The sequence below is a fragment of the Aethalodelphis obliquidens genome, unplaced genomic scaffold, assembly GCF_003676395.1.
Source record: "Aethalodelphis obliquidens isolate GAN/ISIS:26980383/991018 unplaced genomic scaffold, ASM367639v1 scaffold2, whole genome shotgun sequence".
Taxonomy (NCBI): domain Eukaryota; kingdom Metazoa; phylum Chordata; class Mammalia; order Artiodactyla; family Delphinidae; genus Aethalodelphis; species Aethalodelphis obliquidens.
This window is the reverse complement of record NW_020837946.1, coordinates 60,410,293-60,433,344: the sequence shown is the minus strand read 5'-3', so window position 1 is coordinate 60,433,344 and position 23,052 is coordinate 60,410,293. Positions and strand designations below refer to the sequence as shown.

At 33.8% G+C, this 23,052-nt stretch overlaps 1 protein-coding gene across 8 annotated transcripts in view; it reads left to right on the top strand.

The window, feature by feature from the left end:
* Nucleotides 1-23,052, top strand: part of DYNC1I2 (dynein cytoplasmic 1 intermediate chain 2) — a 50,549-nt gene that overhangs the window by 18,627 nt on the left and 8,870 nt on the right. For 5 of the 8 annotated variants that reach the window (XM_027128332.1, XM_027128362.1, XM_027128342.1 and 2 more), the window contains 9 exons: nt 3,451-3,566; nt 13,414-13,509; nt 13,737-13,899; nt 14,012-14,111; nt 14,603-14,728; nt 15,624-15,770; nt 16,133-16,246; nt 16,570-16,703; nt 17,594-17,738. In XM_027128332.1, the coding sequence (XP_026984133.1) occupies nt 3,451-3,566; nt 13,414-13,509; nt 13,737-13,899; nt 14,012-14,111; nt 14,603-14,728; nt 15,624-15,770; nt 16,133-16,246; nt 16,570-16,703; nt 17,594-17,738 (1,141 nt within the window). Of the gene's footprint in view, nt 1-1,193; nt 1,298-3,450; nt 3,567-13,413; nt 13,510-13,736; nt 13,900-14,011; nt 14,112-14,602; nt 14,729-15,623; nt 15,771-16,132; nt 16,247-16,569; nt 16,704-17,593; nt 17,739-18,376; nt 18,435-21,112; nt 21,343-23,052 lie in introns of those variants that run through there. The other 3 variants (XR_003437544.1, XR_003437545.1, XM_027128368.1) reach the window with 3 other exon arrangements.

Below are 23,052 nucleotides of genomic sequence, written 5' to 3'. Positions count from 1 at the left end.
ACCTCATAAAACCCCGTCTGGTTTAACAAAGCCTAAGTTTGTTTCTGTTTAATGCTTAGTGTAAAGTGAATCTTCACTGTGGCCTCTTCCTTCTTTGTGTACACACAATACCATTTAAATCCCAAGATCTTTCTTTATATTTTTAAAATGAAGTATTTCTCTAGTTCAGTTCATCTGATTGCTTTTACTGATAAATTATAGAGGCAAGTATAGAAATCATTTCTTGTATTTAAATATTATAGCAGTTTTAGTTGTATATTGTCATTTGTTATATATGTGAAAAACAAATATATTTGACAAAGATGGTAGCACCGAATGTACTGTGCTTAACTTTTCAATAGGGACTATGAGCATCTTACAGTACTGTACATAATTATCTTATTATCGCTAACCTTTCAAGAGTGCCAATGTCATAAAGCAGCTTTTATTCTAGTAATAACTAAATTTTCCTTAAATCTTTTGGAAAAGATCCCACGTAAGTTGTTTACCCAATAGGCAAGGCTAAAATACAACCGAATATTTATTTAGGATTGATATTCTCCATAAGTTTAGTTAGTTTAGGTAAATCCTTTGAACATAAAATATTTTTCCTGGGGGAAAAAAATCTACTTTTTCCTAGAGACAGAAATCTTTAGCTGCTTTCTAAAGCAGATGACATGTAAGCCCAAGGCAGTGCTTAACCCATAAATTACATAAGGGTCACATTTTGGAAACTTTAGCTATTTTGTATCCCAGTGGAATAGTCTTTGGTTTTCTTACCGAAAGGCTTATGTGTTGACTCATTTCCTTTACCAATATGACAATTTCCTGCACACATTTAATGCTTTGGGCAAGATTATAATATGTTAACTAAGATGTTTTTACTAATGTTTTTTTCATTAGGAAACTTACAATTTCAACTTTTTTTTTATAGCTTAGCTTGTTATCATCCAAAAATAATGTGTTATTTGGGATGTTGGATGTTTTGGCTGTTCTTAGCCATTACTATGCAATATTAGTTTCCCAAAATCTGAAAATACTGTCTTTTAACTATTCTAGGTTGTATGTTTGCATCTTTAACCATATTATGCTTATTGCATGCACTAGAGCATTGAGTGATACCTGGTGTTTTTTTGTACTAACCAGAACATGTGGGTTTTAACTGTGAACCGTACTTTAGCTATTCGTAGAATGTATTTGCTTGACTAACTTATGGCCTTTTTTGCTAATGCTTCATGGTTGTCCTACAACCGTTTAGGACGCTGCATTGGGATACAGATCCATCAGTTCTTCAGCTTCACTCAGATTCCGATTTGGGGTATTGAATAGATTTATTACCTTCCCTCTTTTATAATTAATTTAATTCTTTGTGAAATTGTCCTAATTTTATTTTGCTTAAATTTCTAATATTCAGGTAATAGTTTGAAGGGTGATATTTTATTGTGACACCTCATTTATCCTCTATCATTTGTGAAAGACATATTTTATGTATCTGATTTTAGAGGTACCCTAAGTCTACCCATTTAAATGTCCAAATTACTTTTATTATTTCTATATTTTTGATGTAAGTTTTTCTACAATGTATTACAAACTTCCCATACTTTTTCTAATAAATATGCTATATGTAATTGAACCTTTTCTAGGTTACTCAACATGAATATTAATTTATTTTTCTATATTAAAATTCCCTGATGATTTCTAAGGTTTTGAGAGGAACAGAGCTGTTGGTTTCTACACCGTGGCTCCAGATTGCTATTGATTTACTCATTAATTCATTTATTCATTCGTTTATTTATTCTAGTCTCCAATGCAAACTATAAATGTTTGCTACTGCCATTGTGCCTGACTCAGATAGCTCTTTTCCCTTGATATTTTGCAGCTTCTAAAACATATGACCAACACCTTTAGGAATTATGTCTAAAGTTAAGAGTTAATAAGCCTTGAATTAGGCCATATAAGAAAAGTATATGAGCTTCTTGTACATTAGCTGGTAGGCCTCTCTCGGCTGCCCTGAGGCTTCCCCACCCCCCAGTTGCTTGCTTGTTCTCAGTAAAAGTGGCTTTGGATAACTGAGGTATTACCTCCCTAAATCTATCCCTAAATCTTAGAATATTTTGTTTGTTTGTTCTAGTATTGTGATTTTTACCTATTAAACCCTATATGTATTCAAGTTAGTAACTTGTTCCTAATGTTGGCTTGACTGTTTTTTATCAGATATGTGAGTGACTTACTTTTCATATGGTTTACATCTTAAATATCAGAATATAAAGTTTCTTATTTCAGATTTTGTTCTTAGAATACTAGATTACTTCAAATGTACTTAAAATTTCCCATTTAATTCTTTGATTATGCTTTTTTTTTTTTTCTTTAAGGCTAGATATTCCCAAGGTAGAAAACACATTAAAATTTTCTTATGGCCCACATTTGGGACCTTAGAGAAAATTAATTCTTTAAATGTACTAATTTTATTAAACTTTTTTGTACAGGATTTTGAAAAGGATGTTTATATAAGAAAAAAGTTTAGTTTATATTACCAATGTTATATTACCAATGATATATATATATATATGTGTGTGTGTGTATATATATTTCAGATATGCTCCTTTATATTCTGGAAGTTCCACCACTGTTTTTACTAGATATTCTTTTAAGACAGATTCATCATTGAGAACTTTGGGAGTTTGGAAGCATGCTATATTTGGTTTAGAATTTAGACATCTACTATAATAGCCACAAGTCTCTTCTTCTGTTTGTCAGAAAAGAATGTATTCCCCCCTATTTAAAACAGAAGTGGCTTTAGTAATTTCATGATATTCAGAAGATATGTGGCTTTAGTTTAGGTCTAACATGTTTGCACAATAGTTTGTCCGTATGTGAATCAAGGACCATGTTGACCATGCAGAGATTAGAGATTTAAAGTTTAAATATTTTATCTTAAAATCTAAATTGACTGTATGATTCTCAATTTCTGCAGAATATAAGTAGAAAAAATGGTTTTCAACAGAAACTTCTTTCTAACTCTGAAAGCTGAAGTCTTCTGATGGTGAAGGGAACTAAATGTGGTCTGAGTGAGATCCACATATTTGACTCTTGAAAAAATGTCCAGAATCGTATCCCTGCTAAAAACAGTTCTCATAACCAACCTTATTCAGCAGTCTGCTCTGAAATTCCTCTCCTCTTACTCTGTTATTACCCACACATTTGTTCTAAGAAACTAAATTATTTGCCTTTTTAAAGTGAAAAATAAACACCTTGAATGATTCGGAAATATCTTTTGTTTTTGCTACCTTCTAATTCTTTTGTTAAAATAAAGCCAATTGTTCATTTAAAATTTCTTGAATAAAACAGGGATTTAAATTACACTGTTGGATATATAGTGTTTAATTATTACTTTTATAAAATAACATTATTTGATGTAGTTAAAATGTATCATTTGTAATATTTAAAAACATTTGTGTTCACTTTATTTAGACGAGGACCTATTAAACTTGGAATGGCTAAAATTACACAAGTTGACTTTCCTCCTCGTGAAATCGTCACATATACGAAGGAAACTCAGACTCCAGTTATGGCTCAACCCAAAGAAGGTGAGTATCTGTCCTTAATATGATTGTCATTAAGCCGCCATATTAAACAAGTGGATTCTTTCCTTTTTTTTTTGTTTCTTCTTCTTTTTTTATTTTTTGGCATATTTCCTTAGGGGAATATTATAAAAGTAATGCTTTGGATTTCTGTATTTATGTATTTGTTCTTTAGAGTTTTAAAACTTTTTCTTTTAAGAGTTAACAGAAATATAAGCTGTATGTATGTTTTTAATTTTGTTGACATAAATGTAAATATTTCCATTTTCATATTGTCGTTGCTGTGTGCTGCTTTAGAAGCAGAAAAACTTAAGCATGTTCTATTTCTGTGTCATGAACATAATTAATCCCAAAATGAGAGTATCAATATATCCCATAGCAAATGAAATCATGTAAATTATTCAATATTTTCTGTGGAGTATACTGTATTCTGATATACTGTCATTGTTAATCCATATTAATGAACAAATCTAGACCTAATTCATAAACTTCCTCTTTTATGATCCAAGGGCTCTACTGTGTTGATTATATAGCAGTTTTTAATCTCTGTGAAACAGCCCCAGGATAACATTTTTATCCAAGAGTTTTTTTGTTTTGACCATGTGAATGTTCATCTCTATGGATACATATTTTTCATTCCTGCTGCTCTGTGGTTTGGTAAGATAGCTTTCACAGGTGCAAACTCCTCCTTTTACCAGAAAAAAAAAAAACCCTGATGGTTTTGAGACATAAGCCACTTAAAAAAAAGAAGACATGGAGCTTCCCTGGTGGCGCAGTGGTTGAGAGTCCGCCTGCCGATGCAGGGGACACGGGTTCGTGCCCCGGTCCGGGAAGATCCCACATGCCGCAGAGCGGCTGGGCCCTGTGAGCCATGGCCGCTGAGCCTGCGCGTCCGGAGCCTGTGCTCTGCAATGGGAGAGGCCACAAAAAGGAGAGGGCCCCACACCCAACAAAAAAAAAAAAAAAAAAAAAGACAGGAAAGATAAAGTGTTGAACTACCAGTATGGAAAAAACTAATACTGTAGGATTCTATAATTTCCAGAAAATATTATTTTATTAACTAGTATATTCAAGTGTTATAGTTTCTGTCTTTTGGGAGCTATATTGTTAGATATGTTAACTCAGAAAGTGAGTAAAATAGCCAAAATGAGGGTATAGTGACTCATTTAAAAAATAAATTGGGCTTTTTTTCCTTCTAGTAATAATTTGGAGATTTAGCTTTACTTTGAGATGCTTTTTGGAGTGTTTGAAATGTAAAGCATTCTGAAGCTATTTTGGGTAATACCTATTATAATATACCTATAATTAGTGTAAGTGAAGACTTCCATTTAAAAAAATTTTTTTCTTTTTTTTTTAATAATTGTAGTAGTGTATCATAGAGAATTTAGAGAAGACAGAAAGGGTAGGAAGTGTCTGTTATACCACTATGTAGTAGCCAGTTTCTAGTCTGTTTTCCATGATATATTTTTTCAAAAATTATATATGTATACATAAACACACACAAACATACGTATATACACACATACGGTTTTATATCCTACTTGAAATTTGCATTTTTAATTGCTTATTTTTGACATGCATATAAATTTTAAAGTGTGAATGTGTGACAATGTCTTTGAACTAATTTGAATGTATAGCTACATAGTATATGCCTGGCAGTTTTCAAAAAAATTTTTTTTCCCATTTTTATTTTTCAAGTAATTGGAAAATTTAAAAGATTGTGATTTGTAAAGTAAGCTGATGACCCGGAAGTTCAAGATAAACTTTTTTTTTTTTTTTTTTTTTTTGCGGTACGCGGGCCTCTCACTGTTGTGGCCTCTCCAGTTGTGGAGCATAGGCTCTGGACGTGCAGGCTCAGCGGCCATGGCTCATGGGCCCAGCCGCTCCGCAGCATGTGGGATCTTCCCGGACCGGGGCACGAACCCATGTCCCCTGCATCAGCAGGCGGACTCTCAACCACTGCGCCACCAGGGAAGCCCAAGATAAACTATTTTTTTCACTTTGAAATTATTTAGGGCAAGGCTTTTAGTGTTATCGAACTTCAGCTTCTTTGCCAAATTTTGCATGAGTATAGGGATTGTTTCTTCTTCATTGCTGTAATGCCTGGTTTGAATAGTGTATGGCATGTAGTGAGTACAAACTCAGTAAATATTTGGTGAAGGAATTAATTGCTTTTACCTACTCAGGAGAATGATTTACTTATTTGGGATTTTTTTTTTTTTCATGCCTTTACTGTGGAAGTAACTGCTGGGAAAATAGGTTATTTTCAAGTGTTAATGCTACAACATAATTATTGATGAAATTGGGTGAAAAGGCACTTAGTCTCAGTTCTTGGTTTTAACATGAACATATCATGTTCTAATCATTATTTGCTCTTAGATCCATATATGAAACATACATTCTCCTTTATAGCCTTCTTGAATTCCATGATGACATAGTATATAGATATAAACGTGCGCTGTTATTTTATGTTTTATTTATCCCTCTGAATGCTATGAACAAAATTGGACCTTTTAGCATGTTTCAAATATATTATCTTAGCTACTTGTTTTAACGGTTCTTCAAACCTCACGTTCAAATTGATGACTGAAAATTTTAACAGCAAAGAGTGTCTACTACATATCAGGTATAGTGTAAGGCACTTTACATTACCTCTAATCCTCTTACCAAAACCTTGAGAGTTAAAGAGTTAAATATCGGTTCTGTTTACATAGGAAGAAGCTGAAGCTGAAAGAGATAGCTTATCAAGGGTCACATAGCTAGTAGCTAAGATTCTAAACCAAGTCTGACTGATTCCAAGGTATGCTTTCTCTCATGCTGCCACTGAAGCAGCACTTTCATGCTTTTATGATAGTCACCTATGGTAAGAAATTCAATTTATATTACAATCTAGTACAAACATAGATACAGATGTGTACAGCTGTCCCTTGAATTTCACAAGTTCACTTTACACCACATTGGGAGGTGGTGTCCACTAGAGCAGAGAGCTCCTTCCCTGGGAACTACACACAGCATCTCGGCAGAAAGCTGCCATAGCTTTGAACTGTGTCTCTGAGCATCTGTGCTGTATTTATTTTGTGCATCCGTTAACGGGATGTGTCTAAAGTAATTACTTCTTCAATTTACACCACTTCAGCTTAAGAAAGAAAGGTTTCATAGGATTGCTCTACTTTCGAATAGTGGGGGAAACTTGTAACTGATACAAAAGTTTTATGAAATAACACCTTTTCTGCTCTTGCTATATTTCATTTTTTTCAGTGTTGACCATAATACACTAAATTTATTGGCTTAGACCTGTAGTTTGAAAATTACTTCATTAAAAGATAGCATGGCTTAGTTAACTTATTTATCGATAAATTTGCATCAGGATAATATTTTATAGTGATTGGCTAAGAGTAATTAATAAACAGCTTTGATCTTTTATGGTGTTAAATAGAATTTTTCTTATCCTCACTGATAGAAGGTGAAAGTGGCAAGATGGGTGAACTGAGCCCAGTTTCTAATGGGTATGTCTGTATTAGCACCACTATCTTTAAAATTTTCCTGTGTGAACTAGACTTAGATGTTAGTTTTATAAAGGTCCACGTTTATTCATTTGCAACAAGAATTCATGGATTCTGCAAGTTTATTGAGTATATGCTATATACTCGATTATTTCTTTGTTTTTTTTAGTTTCAGATTGAGGTATGTAAGTGAAGGAGAATGCGAAATGTACCCCAATACCATGGAGCCATCCTTAGCCTTTGGAACTATTTATAAAAATGAAATCATTTCCTCTCTATATCATTACAATTATTTTCATGTCCAGGGCTCTTACATTGTTTCTTTTCCTAATTTGTAGAGGTTCTAGAAAGAGGGAAAGAAAAAAAAAACCTGAACTTAAGGTTTTATAATGAAAACACTTTGTGCATAACTGTACTTCTGCTTATCCATTGGTTTAATACAGTGCCTCTCAAACTTAGCCTGGTTGGCTCACGTTTAAGAATTACGTAACAAATTCCAAAACTCACCGTGAGACAAAATTGCTGAAATCACAGTTTGAGTGTAACAGACAGTAAATTGAACTTGGGTAGGCAGTATAATTAGTGCAGAAGTAACGTGAGTTACCAAATTGAAGATAAAAATTGGTTTTAGGCTTAACTCTTTTTTTTCATTTTTTAAAAATGGCTGAATCTATTCTTTTAAAAAGCAATTTTTATTCTTCTTTTTTTCCTTTTTCCCTATTCTAGCCATCTTCTTTCAAGTTTACTCTGTAAGTTGGTAGTACCATTTCTGAACTGAGGTGCTTTGCTGTCTTAAAGCACCTACTGTGAATGAAATTGACAAGGAACATGTGACCTCAGTCAATTTTGTTCTCGGCAGGTAAAAGAACTTCTCATGGCAGGAGTGTGGTGCCCACAGATACACTCCTGGAAAAGTTACTTTCTTCTCTTTTAAAAGTTTTTAACTCTTTTGAAAATGGCGTTATTTTTTTCTTATTCACCTCGTCAGTATGGATTTTTTTGTTGTTGTAATTTTTAGACACAGATTTTTAAAGAGGAAGAAATTCCAAAGTTTAATCAGCTTGTTTACACCTGAGGAAACTGAGACCCCAGGAAGTTCATTGATGACCCTATGGTCACAATATAAGAGAATATCAGACTACAGCCAGAACCTGGTTTTTGATTTCCAGTGAAGTGCTATGTTTCGCATATCATTCCACTTTCTTATCTTTGTGGAGTTTTGTAATTATTTTTGGTGTTGATTTAGTAGTCAGATATTCTTCCTCAGGTACGTGTTGATCAGCATTTATAATGTGTAGAAAAATGTTATATGTAAAATAGCTCTTAATTTTTTTATTGCATGATCTTAACATCTGGAATCCACACTTCCCAAGTAGACTAAATCTGTGGGCCTTCTGGTTTAATAGTACCCTTGTCTAAAATGGATTTTAAAAAAAAATCCTGGAATAAATAACACATGTAATAAATTAGTTTTAAACCTCAGAGAATCTGTGAGAATATAAAAATAATTGAAAATTGAAGCATTTATTCGTAACCTTGACTGAAAGACTTTAATCAGCATATCTGAAATTGTGGCCTCAGAAAAATGTAATATTTATGAGATCGCAGATAACAGGATCTGTGTTAATGATGCCAATACTGCCTAAATAAAATCTGAATTTTACATAAAAAGAGACAATGTAGAGAGACAAATTCTGTGTTAAAGTAAATGTTATGTATGATTAAAGTATTACTCCCTTTTTATTTATCTTCCAAATTAGCATTAGATCTATATTCAAAATATTTCCCAATTAAAATTTTCCCTTGTTGAAGATCTAAATTATTAAGGAAATCCAAGTGACCTTGCATCTGATTCTGGGTGTTTAAAAAAATAAAAGGAATGAATTCCATTGATACATTCATGAAGTTTTGTCCTAATATAAGATTTTCTTAATATTGATTTTAAAGAGTAAGGTATAAGAAGATGAAATTATGGACAAATGGATCGAAATGAAGTGATTCAAAAGGATGTTGATCCAGAAAAGAAAGGGTTATTTTCAAAATATTAAAGGAAAATCATTCATATCTAACATGTATTTTTCAACTTATGATTGAAGCATTTCCCTCTAATATTCTCATTTTGTTTGTGAAGTTATTAGTTGAATTTTTGTAAATTATGTTTTTATATGCAACACATTTCCTGAGTTTTGGAACTCAGTGGCAACTTCTTTTGTATCATGAGAAATCAGACTACTCTGTAAATTAGAAATTCTTCATAAGATATTAAACTATCTTAAAATACAGTACACCAGTATGATGAAACTAGTTAATAAATTTATAGACAACAAATGTATTTCCTAAATGACATTAATGCCCCGATGATGATATTTATTTTTGACCTCATACTGAGCATTAATTGTGAGAAGTGATAGAATAAAGAGTATCAGTGTTTAGTGAGGATTTTCTAGGATCTTTCATATTACCTGTTAAATATGTTGTAATATTTTAAAATAATTCAAAGCATGCGTTGTGGCTTATTCTTAGATGTCTCTTAAATGTAGCGTGACATACAGATGAGAAAACTTGCTCTGAAGACTCCTTCCTTCAGCTTAACAAAAGCCACCCATTTCACAGATGATTTAACTTTGATTAACCTACTCCACTGTAACAGATTATTCCAACAACTGGAATTTCATTCTTTGGTGTTATTTCTAGGTGCAGCTTAATTTACAAAACTGCTTTTCTTTCCATCTCACCAAAATACATCACAATTTTGATGTTAACTCAGTAAAAATTCAATGGTTCATTAAACCTAGTCTTAGCATTCATTGACAAGAGATTTGTCATTTTAAAAGTAACTGCTACTTTTATGCATTCTTTACTGCTCAGTTTATAACCTTAGATTCCCTGTCAGAGAAAGCATGGAGTTAACCACTTAGCATATTGCAATGAATATTCATCAATAAATTGATGTGACATGGCAGTCCCATTTTTCAGTCTTCCTGCATTGTTGCAGTCTTTTTTAGTTTTAAATATAGATAATCATGTAATAGGGACTAGCCTAGAAAATCTTTAGAATTGTAATACTATATTTTTGGTCTAATAATATAGTATTATTAACATAATACTATATGTTAATGTTTTTTTAGTAGCTAATTGTATTAGTTTTTAATAAGAGAAGTGTATTTGTTTCAGAGGAACAGTCTCTAATCTGATGTTACTGATGTTAGGCATTTTTTGCCAAATATTTGGTATATATAGATAATCAGCTTTATAATAAAAATACTGTTTTGTACTTTTAAAGAACAGATCATTTTTGTAATGTTCCTGGAATTTTTATTTAGCTTAGTCATTTTTATGAAGCTTGGGTTTATCATAGTTTTTAATTCATCTAAAAAGAGAGCTATGTACATTCATTCTAAAATAGAATCCTGAAAACAAGTATTTAAATAGATTATTACTCATTCAGACACAACTAAAGTAATCTATATGGGCAAGTTAGCATGGCAAATGCCATAAAGTAGGCAGATACAGATCACTGTTTACCATACTTCATCTACATTTTAAATTTTAAAAGGAAAAGAGTGTCTATAAGCACGATCTTTTCTGTTAAATATATAGATTATGAGGTCACTTAGCACTGAAGTACCGACCATATGCATTATGACAGGAATTTGACACCTGTCATTGGAAATGGTACTTAGAAACCGTATAATGCAACAAAGTTGAGGGAGGGAAATACGATGTGGATAGGAGGCTGTAATTTATAATTCACAGTGCTTAAGAATGACTTGTCCAGGGCGACTCAGATTCCCTATCTTTGATTTTAGGATTTACATACAGTGAACCCTACTAGTCGACAAAATTGATTAAGATAACTGACAGTATTAGCAGAAAATACATATTTTCAGACTTAATTTTTTTATAGATAATTTATAAATTTATTTATTTTTGGCTGTGTTGGGTCTTCGTTGCTGCACGCGGGCTTCCTCTAGTTGCGGTGAGCGGGGCTACTCTTCGTTGCGGTGCATGGGCTTCTCATTGCGGTGGCTTCTCTTGCTGCGGAGTATGGGCTCTAGGCGCATGGGCTCAGTAGTTGTGGTTCACGGGCTTAGTTGCTCCACGGCATGTGGGATCTTCCTGGACCAGGGCTCGAACCTGTGTCCCCTGCCTTGGCAGGTGGATTCTTAACCACTGCACCATCAGGGAAGTCCCCAGACTTAATTTTTAATTGAAGTAAATATCCTGTTATTCTAAAAGTCAACTTAAGTACAATTAAATTATTACATTACACTGGCGAGTGACTTTATGGTATAATTTCATTGTAATGTTGGAGCAGTACAGTATAGAAGAATTGTTACCAGTTACACTGTTTTCAGATTAATAATCCGTTGTATATGAGAATTCGTCTAAAAAGTACTGTCTTTCTGTTTTTCTATGTGATTATTTTGCCCAAAAAAAAGCTTTCATTTTTTTAAGTAGCACAAAAGCTGTAATTGGCATGCTTTGTAAGGAAGTGTCAGTGTGCAAGAGAGTGGCGATCACTAAGAATTCTTGTACGTGTTCTTTCCCCTTTGCACCACCGCCTCCTCAGCGGGGTCACTGAGATCACTAGCTTTTCTTGAAATGGCCATTTTCACTGGCAGGTGCATTATACCCTGTATTTTCAGATTGTTTTTCCATTCTGAATGTTTGGCAGGTTGATTGCTCTGGCTGCATTGACGGAGAAAGGGCTGACAAATGCGGTTGGGCTGGCTGAAAAGACAGTGATTACTGTTTTCCTTTGTGGCTGATTGAGGCCCTTGAAAGGAAAAATTTTAACCTTCACCATTTGGTTCAAAAGTATGAGCATATATTGAAATCATTCGTGCCATTTATCCTAGTTCTGTAAACTTGTCAGAACGTAAAAATCGCTCAATTTCAAGTAATGTAGGATTGGCATACGTCATTATCATTTTGATTAAGTTGGAGGTTGTATCATTGTGTGCAGTATACAGTGTCATTTAAAGCTTTCTTTCCTACAGGTACAGTTACATTTTTATTGCTTATACTATAGAGTTAGAAAGATTTTCATAGCTCTCCAAACCTAACACTATGTGTGTGGTTTGGCAGCTGGTGTGGCCTACAAGCTGCATTTTGTTTGCAGGGTAAAGGCTTATCTGTAGGCCTCCTGGAGTGTGGGTAATTGCACAGGCTCGCCATTGGGGAGAGACAGGATTGGAAGCAGTCAAGCGGAAGAATGTTATGCCATCCCATTGCCACCTTGTAGCAGAAAGACACAATCCCAGCAGTGCCATCTGGTTGTTGCTATCTAGTCAGCTGGCCTGGCTGCTGGGACCATGACTTGGCAGCTGGTTCCCATCCTTGACTATTCTTTTGTGTATGTCGTATGTATGCGTGTTTTAGATAATTTTGAACATAGGTCGGGGAAATGACTATAACTAACAAGTAAAGTCCCCTTACTGAATGGGCTCTTATTACTTGAGATGCGCTTTGCTGCAGACGCCTGCTGCCATTCCCTCATAGACAAATGACACATCTGTTTACGCAATAAAAATAAGCATTTGCTTAATAAAAATCCATCTCAGTATGTAGTGAAAGAGAAGGTAGGCAGAGTTGTATGTTCTAGAACATTTTAAAATAAGTAATTTAAAGTTATTTCCTGGTTTGGGGGTATAAGGGGAGATTTAATAATTTTTAAAAGTCTTAGAAACATTGTATATTATCTCAATATGTATTTTTATTCAAGTTAAGAAAACATTATGTTAAGTGCTTATTGCCACATCATGTAACAGTAGATAATGAGACTTGCATTTAAAATGACAGAATAGAAAATGTGGTCTCATAGCTATTATCTTTAAAATCTGCCTCTCAAATAGCAACCTGAGAGTTAATGTAAGCCGTCTTTATGCCATATGAAGACCCATTAGACACTGATGGTTTCAGATCACAAGTAAGCAGCCAGCTCTGTAGGCTATTTTAGACATTTGATTTTCTTCACTTTACAGCATTAATGTGTCAGCATGCTACATAAAACTATGTAGGAGTTGCATGTTGTTCTGTCTGGAATGATAAATGCTTGCAAGCTTTTAGAGATTTCCATGAGGGACTCATCCTAGTTGCTTATATATCTTATTTCAGTTTATGTTGCTACAGAATTTGATATGACTATTGCTAAGTTACCACATAGGTATGTATAAAAACCAAGAAGTTCCACTTAATTCTTTTTTTAAAATTGTATTGATAAAACTTATATTATTTGTACTCTTTTGCTTTTGTCTAAAGAGTTGTGATACTTTCTGAAATAATTACTTCAAGAGTTAGCAGTTATTTTCATGAAAATAATTTTTGTGTTATTCTGTTTTTTTCAGATGAAGAGGAAGAAGATGACGTAGTGACTCCTAAACCACCTATTGAACCTGAGGAAGAGAAAACTTTAAAGAAAGATGAAGAAAGTGATAGTAAAGGTATCTTAAAGAATTCAACTTAAAAAAAAATAATTTAAAAAATTTTGTTGATTCCTGTTAAGACTACTTTTATTATTTATATATTAAAGTAGAATAAAATGCTTTAAATCAAAGAGGTGAATCTGCTTGGAAAAAAATGAGTGACATTCATTGACGCAAATTGTGATAGTGAGGTGACATGATTTGAGTGGCATAAATCCGACTTCAGAAAAACGTTTGTCTCACAGCCCCCCCGCACGAGCTGACTGAAGAAGAAAAGCAGCAAATCTTGCACTCTGAGGAATTTTTAAGTTTCTTCGACCATTCTACAAGAATTGTAGAAAGAGCTCTTTCTGAGCAGATTAACATCTTCTTTGACTACAGTGGAAGAGATTTGGAAGACAAAGAAGGGTAATATTTAATTGCTAAAATTATGGGTTCAGCAATGTTAAATTACTTTAAGATTAAGAGTGGGAAGTTATAACACAGTTGTTGGGTTTTTTTTTTTTGTCTTTTTCTGTAGAGAGATTCAAGCAGGTGCTAAACTGTCATTAAATCGACAATTTTTTGACGAACGTTGGTCAAAGCATCGGGTTGTTAGTTGTTTGGATTGGTCATCTCAGGTAAATTATAACATAATTGGTTGCTATTGACTCATTTTTGAATTCCAGTAAGCAGGTAGTTTTAATTGTGGAAACTTTGTGTAATTAAATCAATGTATATTATTGAAAATTACAATGGATGATGGTTCTAAGGTTATGGTTGTCTTATGTACTTAGGAAGAAAGGATTGGAAACACTATATTTAAAAATCAAGAGTTTATTTATGCCACAGCCCAGTTTTACTAATTTTAATTGCTCACCAAATCTCCTTTGGATAGAATTGCAACACATATTTTAATAAAATATTTTAACATTAAAACATTTAAAATAACTAAACTAATTTAAAGTTTTACTAATGTTCCAGCAAGCATAACTCTAGAGATATATTTCTTGGTGAAGTGTTAGGAATTTGTATTTTCAGAATAATTTAATAATAACAGTTGAGTAACTAGGAATGTAAAACAGTTCTCATTATGCATAGCGTTTTTTTCCCACTTGATTCTTGGGAGCAGTATCCAGAGTTACTTGTGGCTTCCTATAATAACAATGAAGATGCTCCTCATGAGCCTGATGGTGTGGCCCTTGTATGGAATATGAAATACAAAAAAACTACTCCAGAGTATGTGTTTCACTGCCAGGTAAGATGGTCTTTTAGCAGTCTTTCCCAAGTTTAAGAATTCACTAATGAATTTAGACAAGTGCCTTTCTTCTTTTCTTGTCAACATAATGATTTCATTGGATTGGCATTTACTAAACCACCCCGTATTTGCAAACAGATGTTAACGAAAAGCTGAAGACTTCTCAGTTCAACATGATCTGCGTTTTCTAGCTTTTCTGACATCTCTTATGTTTAATCACACCTAAAGTCCTTTGCAGTTGTGATTTTCTGTTATTGTGATTGATTGTATAAAAGGAATCTTCTATAAAATGTCTTTTCTACAGGGAGTTTCTCAGGAACTTATTTGCTGAATATACAATTAGATGGTTGGCCCACTGAACTACTTATACATGGCCTGAGGAGTTGGAACTAGATAGTTTTAAGTAGAAACATATGTTTGAAGTAGGAAACAGATGCAGATTTTTAAAGTGGATTTAGTGGGAGGTTAGAATTTGCAAACCTTTCTGGTTGCATAAGTTATAATCTTTTAATAATATCATAATTCTGCAAAAACACTTAACTGAATCAAAACTAGCATATACTCTGTTGTCAGATTACTGTCAGAACCTAAAGTAGAGCCAGTTATCTTCTGATTTAATGATGTAATCAAATTAAATAATTTTTGCTTTCTTCGATAAATTTCTTAAACATTTCTGTAAACAATCATTACATTTGACTTTTAAGCAAAAGTATTCTAAAGCTGTATCTTATGTTCTAAAGCAAAATGAAATTTTAAAGTATATTTATTTACTGTTTTTTTATAATCTCTGATAGTTTACAATAAAGGGGAAAATGTTTTGGATATAGATTTATTTTTATAACTTGTCATGCTTCTTCCATTTGAACCTTAAATATAAAAATCTTGCTATTTGCAGTCAGCCGTTATGTCTGCTACATTTGCAAAATTTCATCCAAATCTGGTTGTTGGTGGTACATATTCAGGCCAGATTGTGCTGTGGGATAACCGTAGCAATAAAAGAACTCCAGTGCAAAGAACTCCACTGTCAGCTGCAGCACACACAGTAAGTAAAGGGGTTATTTCCATTAGATTTCTGTGTTCTTTCACCATTAAATACTTAGTAGTGTCCATCAGAGTAGTCCCAAAATGTGTTTCCTTTGATGTGTGAATTTCTCATCATTTAGCAACCAAAACTAAGGCTTTTTTTTTTCTTTGTATTTTTGGAAATCTATTTTATTAGAAACTTATCTCTCTTCTGAGATAATGTTTTGCTAATGTACGGAATAGCATCGAATTTCACATTAAAAATGCCATCAAGATATGAGACTGGATATGAAACAGAATACCTGTGATTATACAGTAAAAATTATTTCATTTTTTTTTTGGTAAAATAATCCCAGAAAACTTTAATATCTCTTTTTTTAGCATCCTGTATATTGTGTAAATGTTGTTGGGACACAGAACGCTCACAATCTGATTAGTATCTCTACTGATGGAAAAATTTGTTCATGGAGTCTGGACATGCTTTCCCATCCACAGGTAGGTTAAACTTGGAAAGCTCTGAAATTTTGAGGCAAATATTGGGTTTTTTTTTTTTTTGGTATTTTTTTAAGTCTATGTAAACCCTAGCTTATGTTTTTCATAAATGTTTTATAATAGTATTATAGTAATAGTTTATAAATCTAAACATGTATAAATGTAATTTGTGGTGTATATACTTCATTTTCAAACCTGCTTCATTTAATCAAACTAAATTTATATAAGTATAGTAAAATAATTGTTTACAAACTAATTAAGACTAGAAAATTTTCTTTAAAAAATTATAAGTTTACAAAATAATTTACTCAATTTTTTCTGTGTAGGATAGCATGGAATTGGTTCATAAACAGTCAAAGGCAGTCGCTGTGACATCTATGTCCTTCCCTGTTGGAGATGTCAACAACTTCGTTGTTGGGAGTGAAGAAGGTTCTGTGTACACAGCATGCCGCCATGGCAGGTAAATCTAAACTGGAATTTACAATTATTTAAAATTCTCTCTTGAATAATCGTATTAAAACAAATTGCCTCTTATTCAAGTAGAAATCTGTCCTAGAGCCACTCGTTATTTGTGACAAATTATTTAAATTCAGGTATATAAAATTAAAACTTAAATACTTTTTTAAAATAAAAGGTTATTTTGGATCATGATGTGTTCTGGATTTTGAGGGTTGTGGTGTGTTGTGATTTTTGTACGTGTGGACATGCTCACAAAAGTTAGTGGTAGGAAGTAGCATTCAGCAATTACAAATACAAAATGCACATGCCACATACTGACCTTTAAAGTTGTAAATAAGATTTTCAGCTGTTTTTCCATCTTGATTTATTTGGACTTTGAGCCTTAGTTCAGTCCTCCTGATAATCGCACAGTAATGTCACATACACGTTTTAAATTGACTAGTATTTCTCCTGCTGTTCAACCTGTTTTGAAATTGTCTAGCTGTACCTTATCAATTGCTTCCTTTAAAAAAAAAATTGAGGGTCCAGATTTCATCTCAAGTACAAATCACCTTCACTTCAAAGCTTTTGATTTAAAAGTAGCCCAGATTCTCTCTCTTACATGTAGCATTCATTTGTCTCTATCCCACCACCTCAGAACCTCAGATATTGGACTTTTGATTTCTGTCATCTATAGTATGATGTTTATGGTTCCAAAATGTACTTAACCACTTTAGTAGCCTTATCAAATCTGGATAGGTAACACTCAACATAATTATTCTTATGTGTTACGAGCACAGAGTTAAGTTTGTTGAAATTATGTCAAAGTGTAATAAATAAACCCATGATAAAATATATTTATAAGTGCTCTACTTACAAGAGATTTCCCTATTTTCACTCTTAATGAAACAGCAAAGCTGGAATCAGTGAGATGTTCGAGGGACATCAAGGACCAATTACTGGCATTCATTGTCATGCAGCTGTTGGAGCAGTGGACTTCTCACATCTTTTTGTCACTTCATCATTTGACTGGACAGTAAAACTTTGGACAACTAAGGTATCTAAAAACAGATGTCTAGTCAAGTACTCAGGTTTCTGACACAAGGTGGTGCTCTATTACTACATGGGAAAGACAAAAAGCCTCCTAATAGCTTACAATGATTTACTGATAGATCAAACCTAATAAGTTACACAGAACATGAGTGAACAACTAGATGTTGAAGTTTTCTTAAAAGTATGCTGACAAGTGTGGTAATCCCACACATGACCCAAGACCAATCTTCCCACCACTTCAGGCTTTTCAAGCACAGAACTGCTTACCCTGAACTGAGTTGGAGGAAAAGCCGCTGAGGATCTCACATGGCACTCACGTAGCTGCCCTATAGCCCAACACAAAAGCTGTGCATTTGCTCTTTGAAGAGCTTTTAGAGGCTGTTCAGAACTGCATTGGCTCACAGAGCTGATGGAAACCGGAGAAAAGATAGATAAAACCTGAGGTGTATAGTAAGTCTTATACAGTGAGACTATACATCATAAACTGGAATCATTAAGAAAGTATTGTGTAAATACTTCTGTGTAAATATATATGATGCATATATATTTTTGTTTTCTGCAATACATAATTTAAATAGTTTGTTTGGGTTTTAATAAGCTTTGAAAAACCATTTATGTTATAAAGTGCTTCCGATCCTACAGCAATTCCAGATAGATGTGACATTGCCATGCCTCATTGAAAGTCTCAAGGCAAATCCAGGTAGGGAACATTTCTTCCTGTGATAGGCCTTGTAGTTTCATTTGAGTCCATTTAAAAATTAAAGTGCCTTGACTTTTCTGTCTGGCTTTTCTGCAGTATTACATTGCTGCTGGCAAAGCTGCATACTTGAAATATCAGATTCTATTTAAATTAAGTTAAATTTTAAGCTGTGTTTTTTCATGTTTCTGTCTGCCTTATCCTAACTTTATTTGATTCTTCAATTTCTTTGAGAAAACCTAGTGGTCTTAAGAGATATTCTTCACTATTACAGTGGAACTCATTTATTTATCAAATGCTGGCCTCAGAAATCAGGGATGAACTCACTATTCACTCTTGTCCTTTCTTGATGCTTTCTTAGTGAGTTAGAAAACTTTCTCTTAAAATTGAACGTTTTCAGGTTGGGGATTAATTAGCAGGCATAAAAATAGCATTTAAGTCTAATGAAGGAAAACATATTAAATTTAACACAGTGTCTAGCATGATAGGCACTTAACAGTATTCATTCAGTTCCTCCTTTTCCTCTTCATGGAGATTAGACGCTTGGTTTGAATGCATATACTGTCAATCATCTGTTTTCTTTCCTGGATTGTTCTTGAATTTTTTTTTTTTTTTGAATGAGATTTATACAGTGGCAAAAGGTAGAGGTAGAAGATTCTCACAATCACCAGCAAAGAAACGCATAATCCAGCTAGTAAAACCAAAGCAAGATGCAGAATTGGAAAGATGAAGCCAACTCTCTCTCTCTAGGCTGTAGGCAGCTACGTAAGTGGCTAGATTTCTGGTTATGCCTTCACCTGAGTAGTCCTTTATATAGAGACACAGGAAATGTTACATCTTTCTTAGATTGTTGGCCAGCTTCCTTTTTCAGTAATTGAAAAGAATCTTTTATCTATTTGTAGATTTATTATTTTTAATATCTCAGGGCTTCAGTTTGCCATCCTTCTTTTATCTTTAAATTTGAGACTTCCATTCTTACATATATTACCAAATAGGACTGGAAAATGAAGACTTCATCTTGCCTAAGCAAGAACAGAACTTATATTTATGATAGCAGACTGATTGATGCTTGCTTTTGTGGTACTACACAGCTGGTTGATTGGTGGTTGATATTTTTTGTTCCTGTATTTTGCTGTATTTCAACATAGAACTGCCTACTGAATAAGAATGACAGCCAGGCATATCTCTTTCTTTGCTAATTGAGCTAGGCATTGCTTCCTTATGTGAGCTTCATATAGAAAACTCATTTATTCATTCAACTGTGATACATGGCTCTCCACTCCCCACCCCCACCATGCATACATACCTCTCCAATGTTAGTGGCCAAAGGATAGGACAACACAGAACAGGTACTTGCTATAGAATAGCAAGTACCCTGTAGAACTTTATCAGAAGAATTACCTTTTATTCTGACTTCACACAAATAGTTCTACTCTATGAAGGGTGGAGCAGCAACAGTCTGCTGAGTATTTTTTTTATTTGGCCATATTATGGCTCCCAAGGTCATTGTTTTGATCTTGGATTTATACTTCATAGTCAATTGTGTTGCTGGTATTCATTTTTTCCCTGAAAACTTGGTAGAGCCTCTGTGCTCTCCAACACAATGATAATGAATAATGGGCAAGGTTTTAAAATAATCTCTTCTTAAAGACGTTGTTCCAGTTCCATTTTAAGCTTTTTACACCAGTATCTTCACATTCATGAATTTTACAGACTTTAAATGTTTTTCTTTGCCTTTACTTTTTAAGTGTTTTCTGACTCTAGGAATTGAGCCCCTATAAACTGGGAGAACGAATCGTTAGATATTGCTGTGTCTTTGTATCCTTTAAGATCTGTCTCTGCCCCAATAGCGAAACAAGATTCTTTCTTTTTCTCCTTTTCCATAAGTCCTCTAAAAAATCCCTAGAAATCTCAATTTGTTACTGCCTCAAATTTAGTTTCAAGTAATCTACTTCTGTCATCTGCTTCTAATTTTTGCAGAGTCAGGAATTTTAATGTAGTGACAGAGTTCTGGATCATCAAATTGTTTACTTTTTTGAACTCAGTTATTTTTAGTAAAGAAGATGAAGATCGTTTTCCACATTTTGGTGAAGGTTAATTTAAACCAGCCAGGACATTGCTTCTAATATATTTGAAGGACACTGTTAACTTTTTAAAATACCAAATTTGAAAATTCACAGCAGAAACACTTTGGAAGTCCTGAAAAATGGTAGCAAGAATATGTGAGGAGTAGAAGCTTCTTGAAGGTAACTTGAGGATTCCATAAGCACTTGATTAGGGATAGACCTGATAAATGAGCTTAATATTCCGACCACATTTAACCATACTTGTTACAGATTACTCTCAAAATATAGTAATTATTTATTTGGAGGGCAAAATGTTTTAATGTATGCACAATATATTCCAGATTCAACACTTACTTGAAAAGCTTTAACCTTTTTAACTCTTAGAAAATACCATAGTAACTTGTTGGCCAGTGTCCAACCTGTCCTTTGCATAGTCAGAAACTCAATTTTGTCAGTCTACTAGACTTGATTAGCTACGGAGTGCTGACTAGAACTCACAGGCTTCTAAGACACCGATGCATTGGAGAAGGTCAATTTATTAATTTACAATGAGAAACAACTGCCAGAAGGCCTAAATACTCATGCTCGCCTGACCAGCTCATTGTTCCCCTGTAGACAACCCACACGGGAAGCCAAATTATAATCAGAAGGTTGCTTGGTTAGCAAGGAGTTGGAACAAAAGAAGATTTCTGATTTGAATGTGTAGTGGCATCAAGCAAAGACAGCGTGATTCATTCATCTTCACATAGAGATAACCCTGCCATGGGTGGTAATCCTCAGGATCCATTGACTGAGATGCTGCCTCCTGAGCAGTGCTTGAATTGGGCACTGTCTTCATTTTTCTTGTAAGACTGCTTCTGTATATTTCCATTGCTTTTAATAGACACATTCCTTCTGAAAAAGTTAGTATCTTCCATCAGGTTATATAGGAAGGTATTTCCGCCCTTAGAGTTGTTTCTTTTTAATGAGAATCTGTTTATTTCTGTGCTGATCCAAGTGAGGACATACTCACTTCCCATTTCTCTGGAGAGCACCTCACTGTTACGTTCATGGATTTACTGTAGGGACTCTTGGTTATTAGTCTAGAACTCCCCAGTTACCCCCAGAAAAATACAGAATTACTGTATTAGTTTCCTGGGGCTGCCGTAACAAATTGCCACAAACTGGGTAACTTAAAATAACAGAAATTTATTCTCTCACAAGAGGCTAGAAGTCTGAAATCAAGGTGTTAGCAAGGTTGGTTACTTTTGGAGGCTCTAAGGAAGAATCTGTTCCTCTTTCCATGCCTCTTTTCTAGTTTTTGGTGGTTGCCAGCAATCTTGTGCTTTTTGGCTTCCAGCTGCATCACTCCAGTTTCTGCCTCTGTCATCACATGGAGCTTTTCCTACTTGCCTCTGTCCAGATTTCTCTCTTCTTTTAAGACAACAGTCGTGCTAGATTTAGGGCCTACTCTAAGCAGTATAACCTCAGCTTAATTACATCTGCAAAGGCCCTTTTTCCAATATCGACACATTTACAGGTTCCACATAGACTTGAATTTGGCAGGGAGCTGGGAGTGGGGGGACACTATTTAACCCATTACTGTAAAGAGCTCAGAAAAAAATATGGTTTGTCCCTTGATCTTACAGTGTTTATTTATTTATTCACCACTGTACTAGAATGAGTTACCTTTGATTATTCAAATGCTATCTATTGTTCAAAGAATGATACATTCTTTTGATTCATTTTTTTGAAAAATATGTTTGCAAACCTTTTGTTGATAAGAATTTTAGAGCTGCAGTGACCTTTAGACATCATGTAGTTCAGTAATTCTCAGTTTTGGTCACATTAGAATCACCTTGGCAATTTTAAAAAATTCTAGTGCTCACCTGGCACCCCAGACTGATTAAATCATAATATCTAAAGAGACTCAGGCAACAGCATAATTTTGAAAATCCCTCCAGGGTTAGCGGGATTACAATGTATAGTCAAGATTCAGAACCACTGATAACCTTTGTTTTGTAAATAAGGAAATAGGGGCCTGGAATGATGAAGTGACTTCTCCAAAGCCTTAAAACTAGTTATTGGTAGCCCTGAGATAAGAGTTTATATCCTACACCCCTCTTCAGCTCTTTCCTGCTGCCTCTCTTCCATTTAGGCAGAAGTTCCCTTCAAGTTAAGAAAAAGTATTACTATTAAAAAGTACTTCAGATGATCCATTTGGGATTTTAATTTGCAGTATCATATATAAAATTAATATATTATGAAACAGTTTTGGTGTTGTATGTGTGCTTTCTTTCTCTTTGAGGGGGAAGAATTGTTAATCCTTGGATGACTGTGTTTTTTAAATTAAACTTGAAAAAAATTACAAAGGTTTCTAATTACATTTAAAATTTGGGAACATGTTGCCATTTATTGTATTTTTATTTTTAATATAATCTTTTACCCAGTTATAATGCATCCTGCTTTTTGCCTCTGGCTGCATCACAGTCCACCTAATAGATGAAATATTTTATTTAATAATTTCCTGAGATATTCAGCAATCTTCTTTTTCACTTGAGATATAATTTTTATGT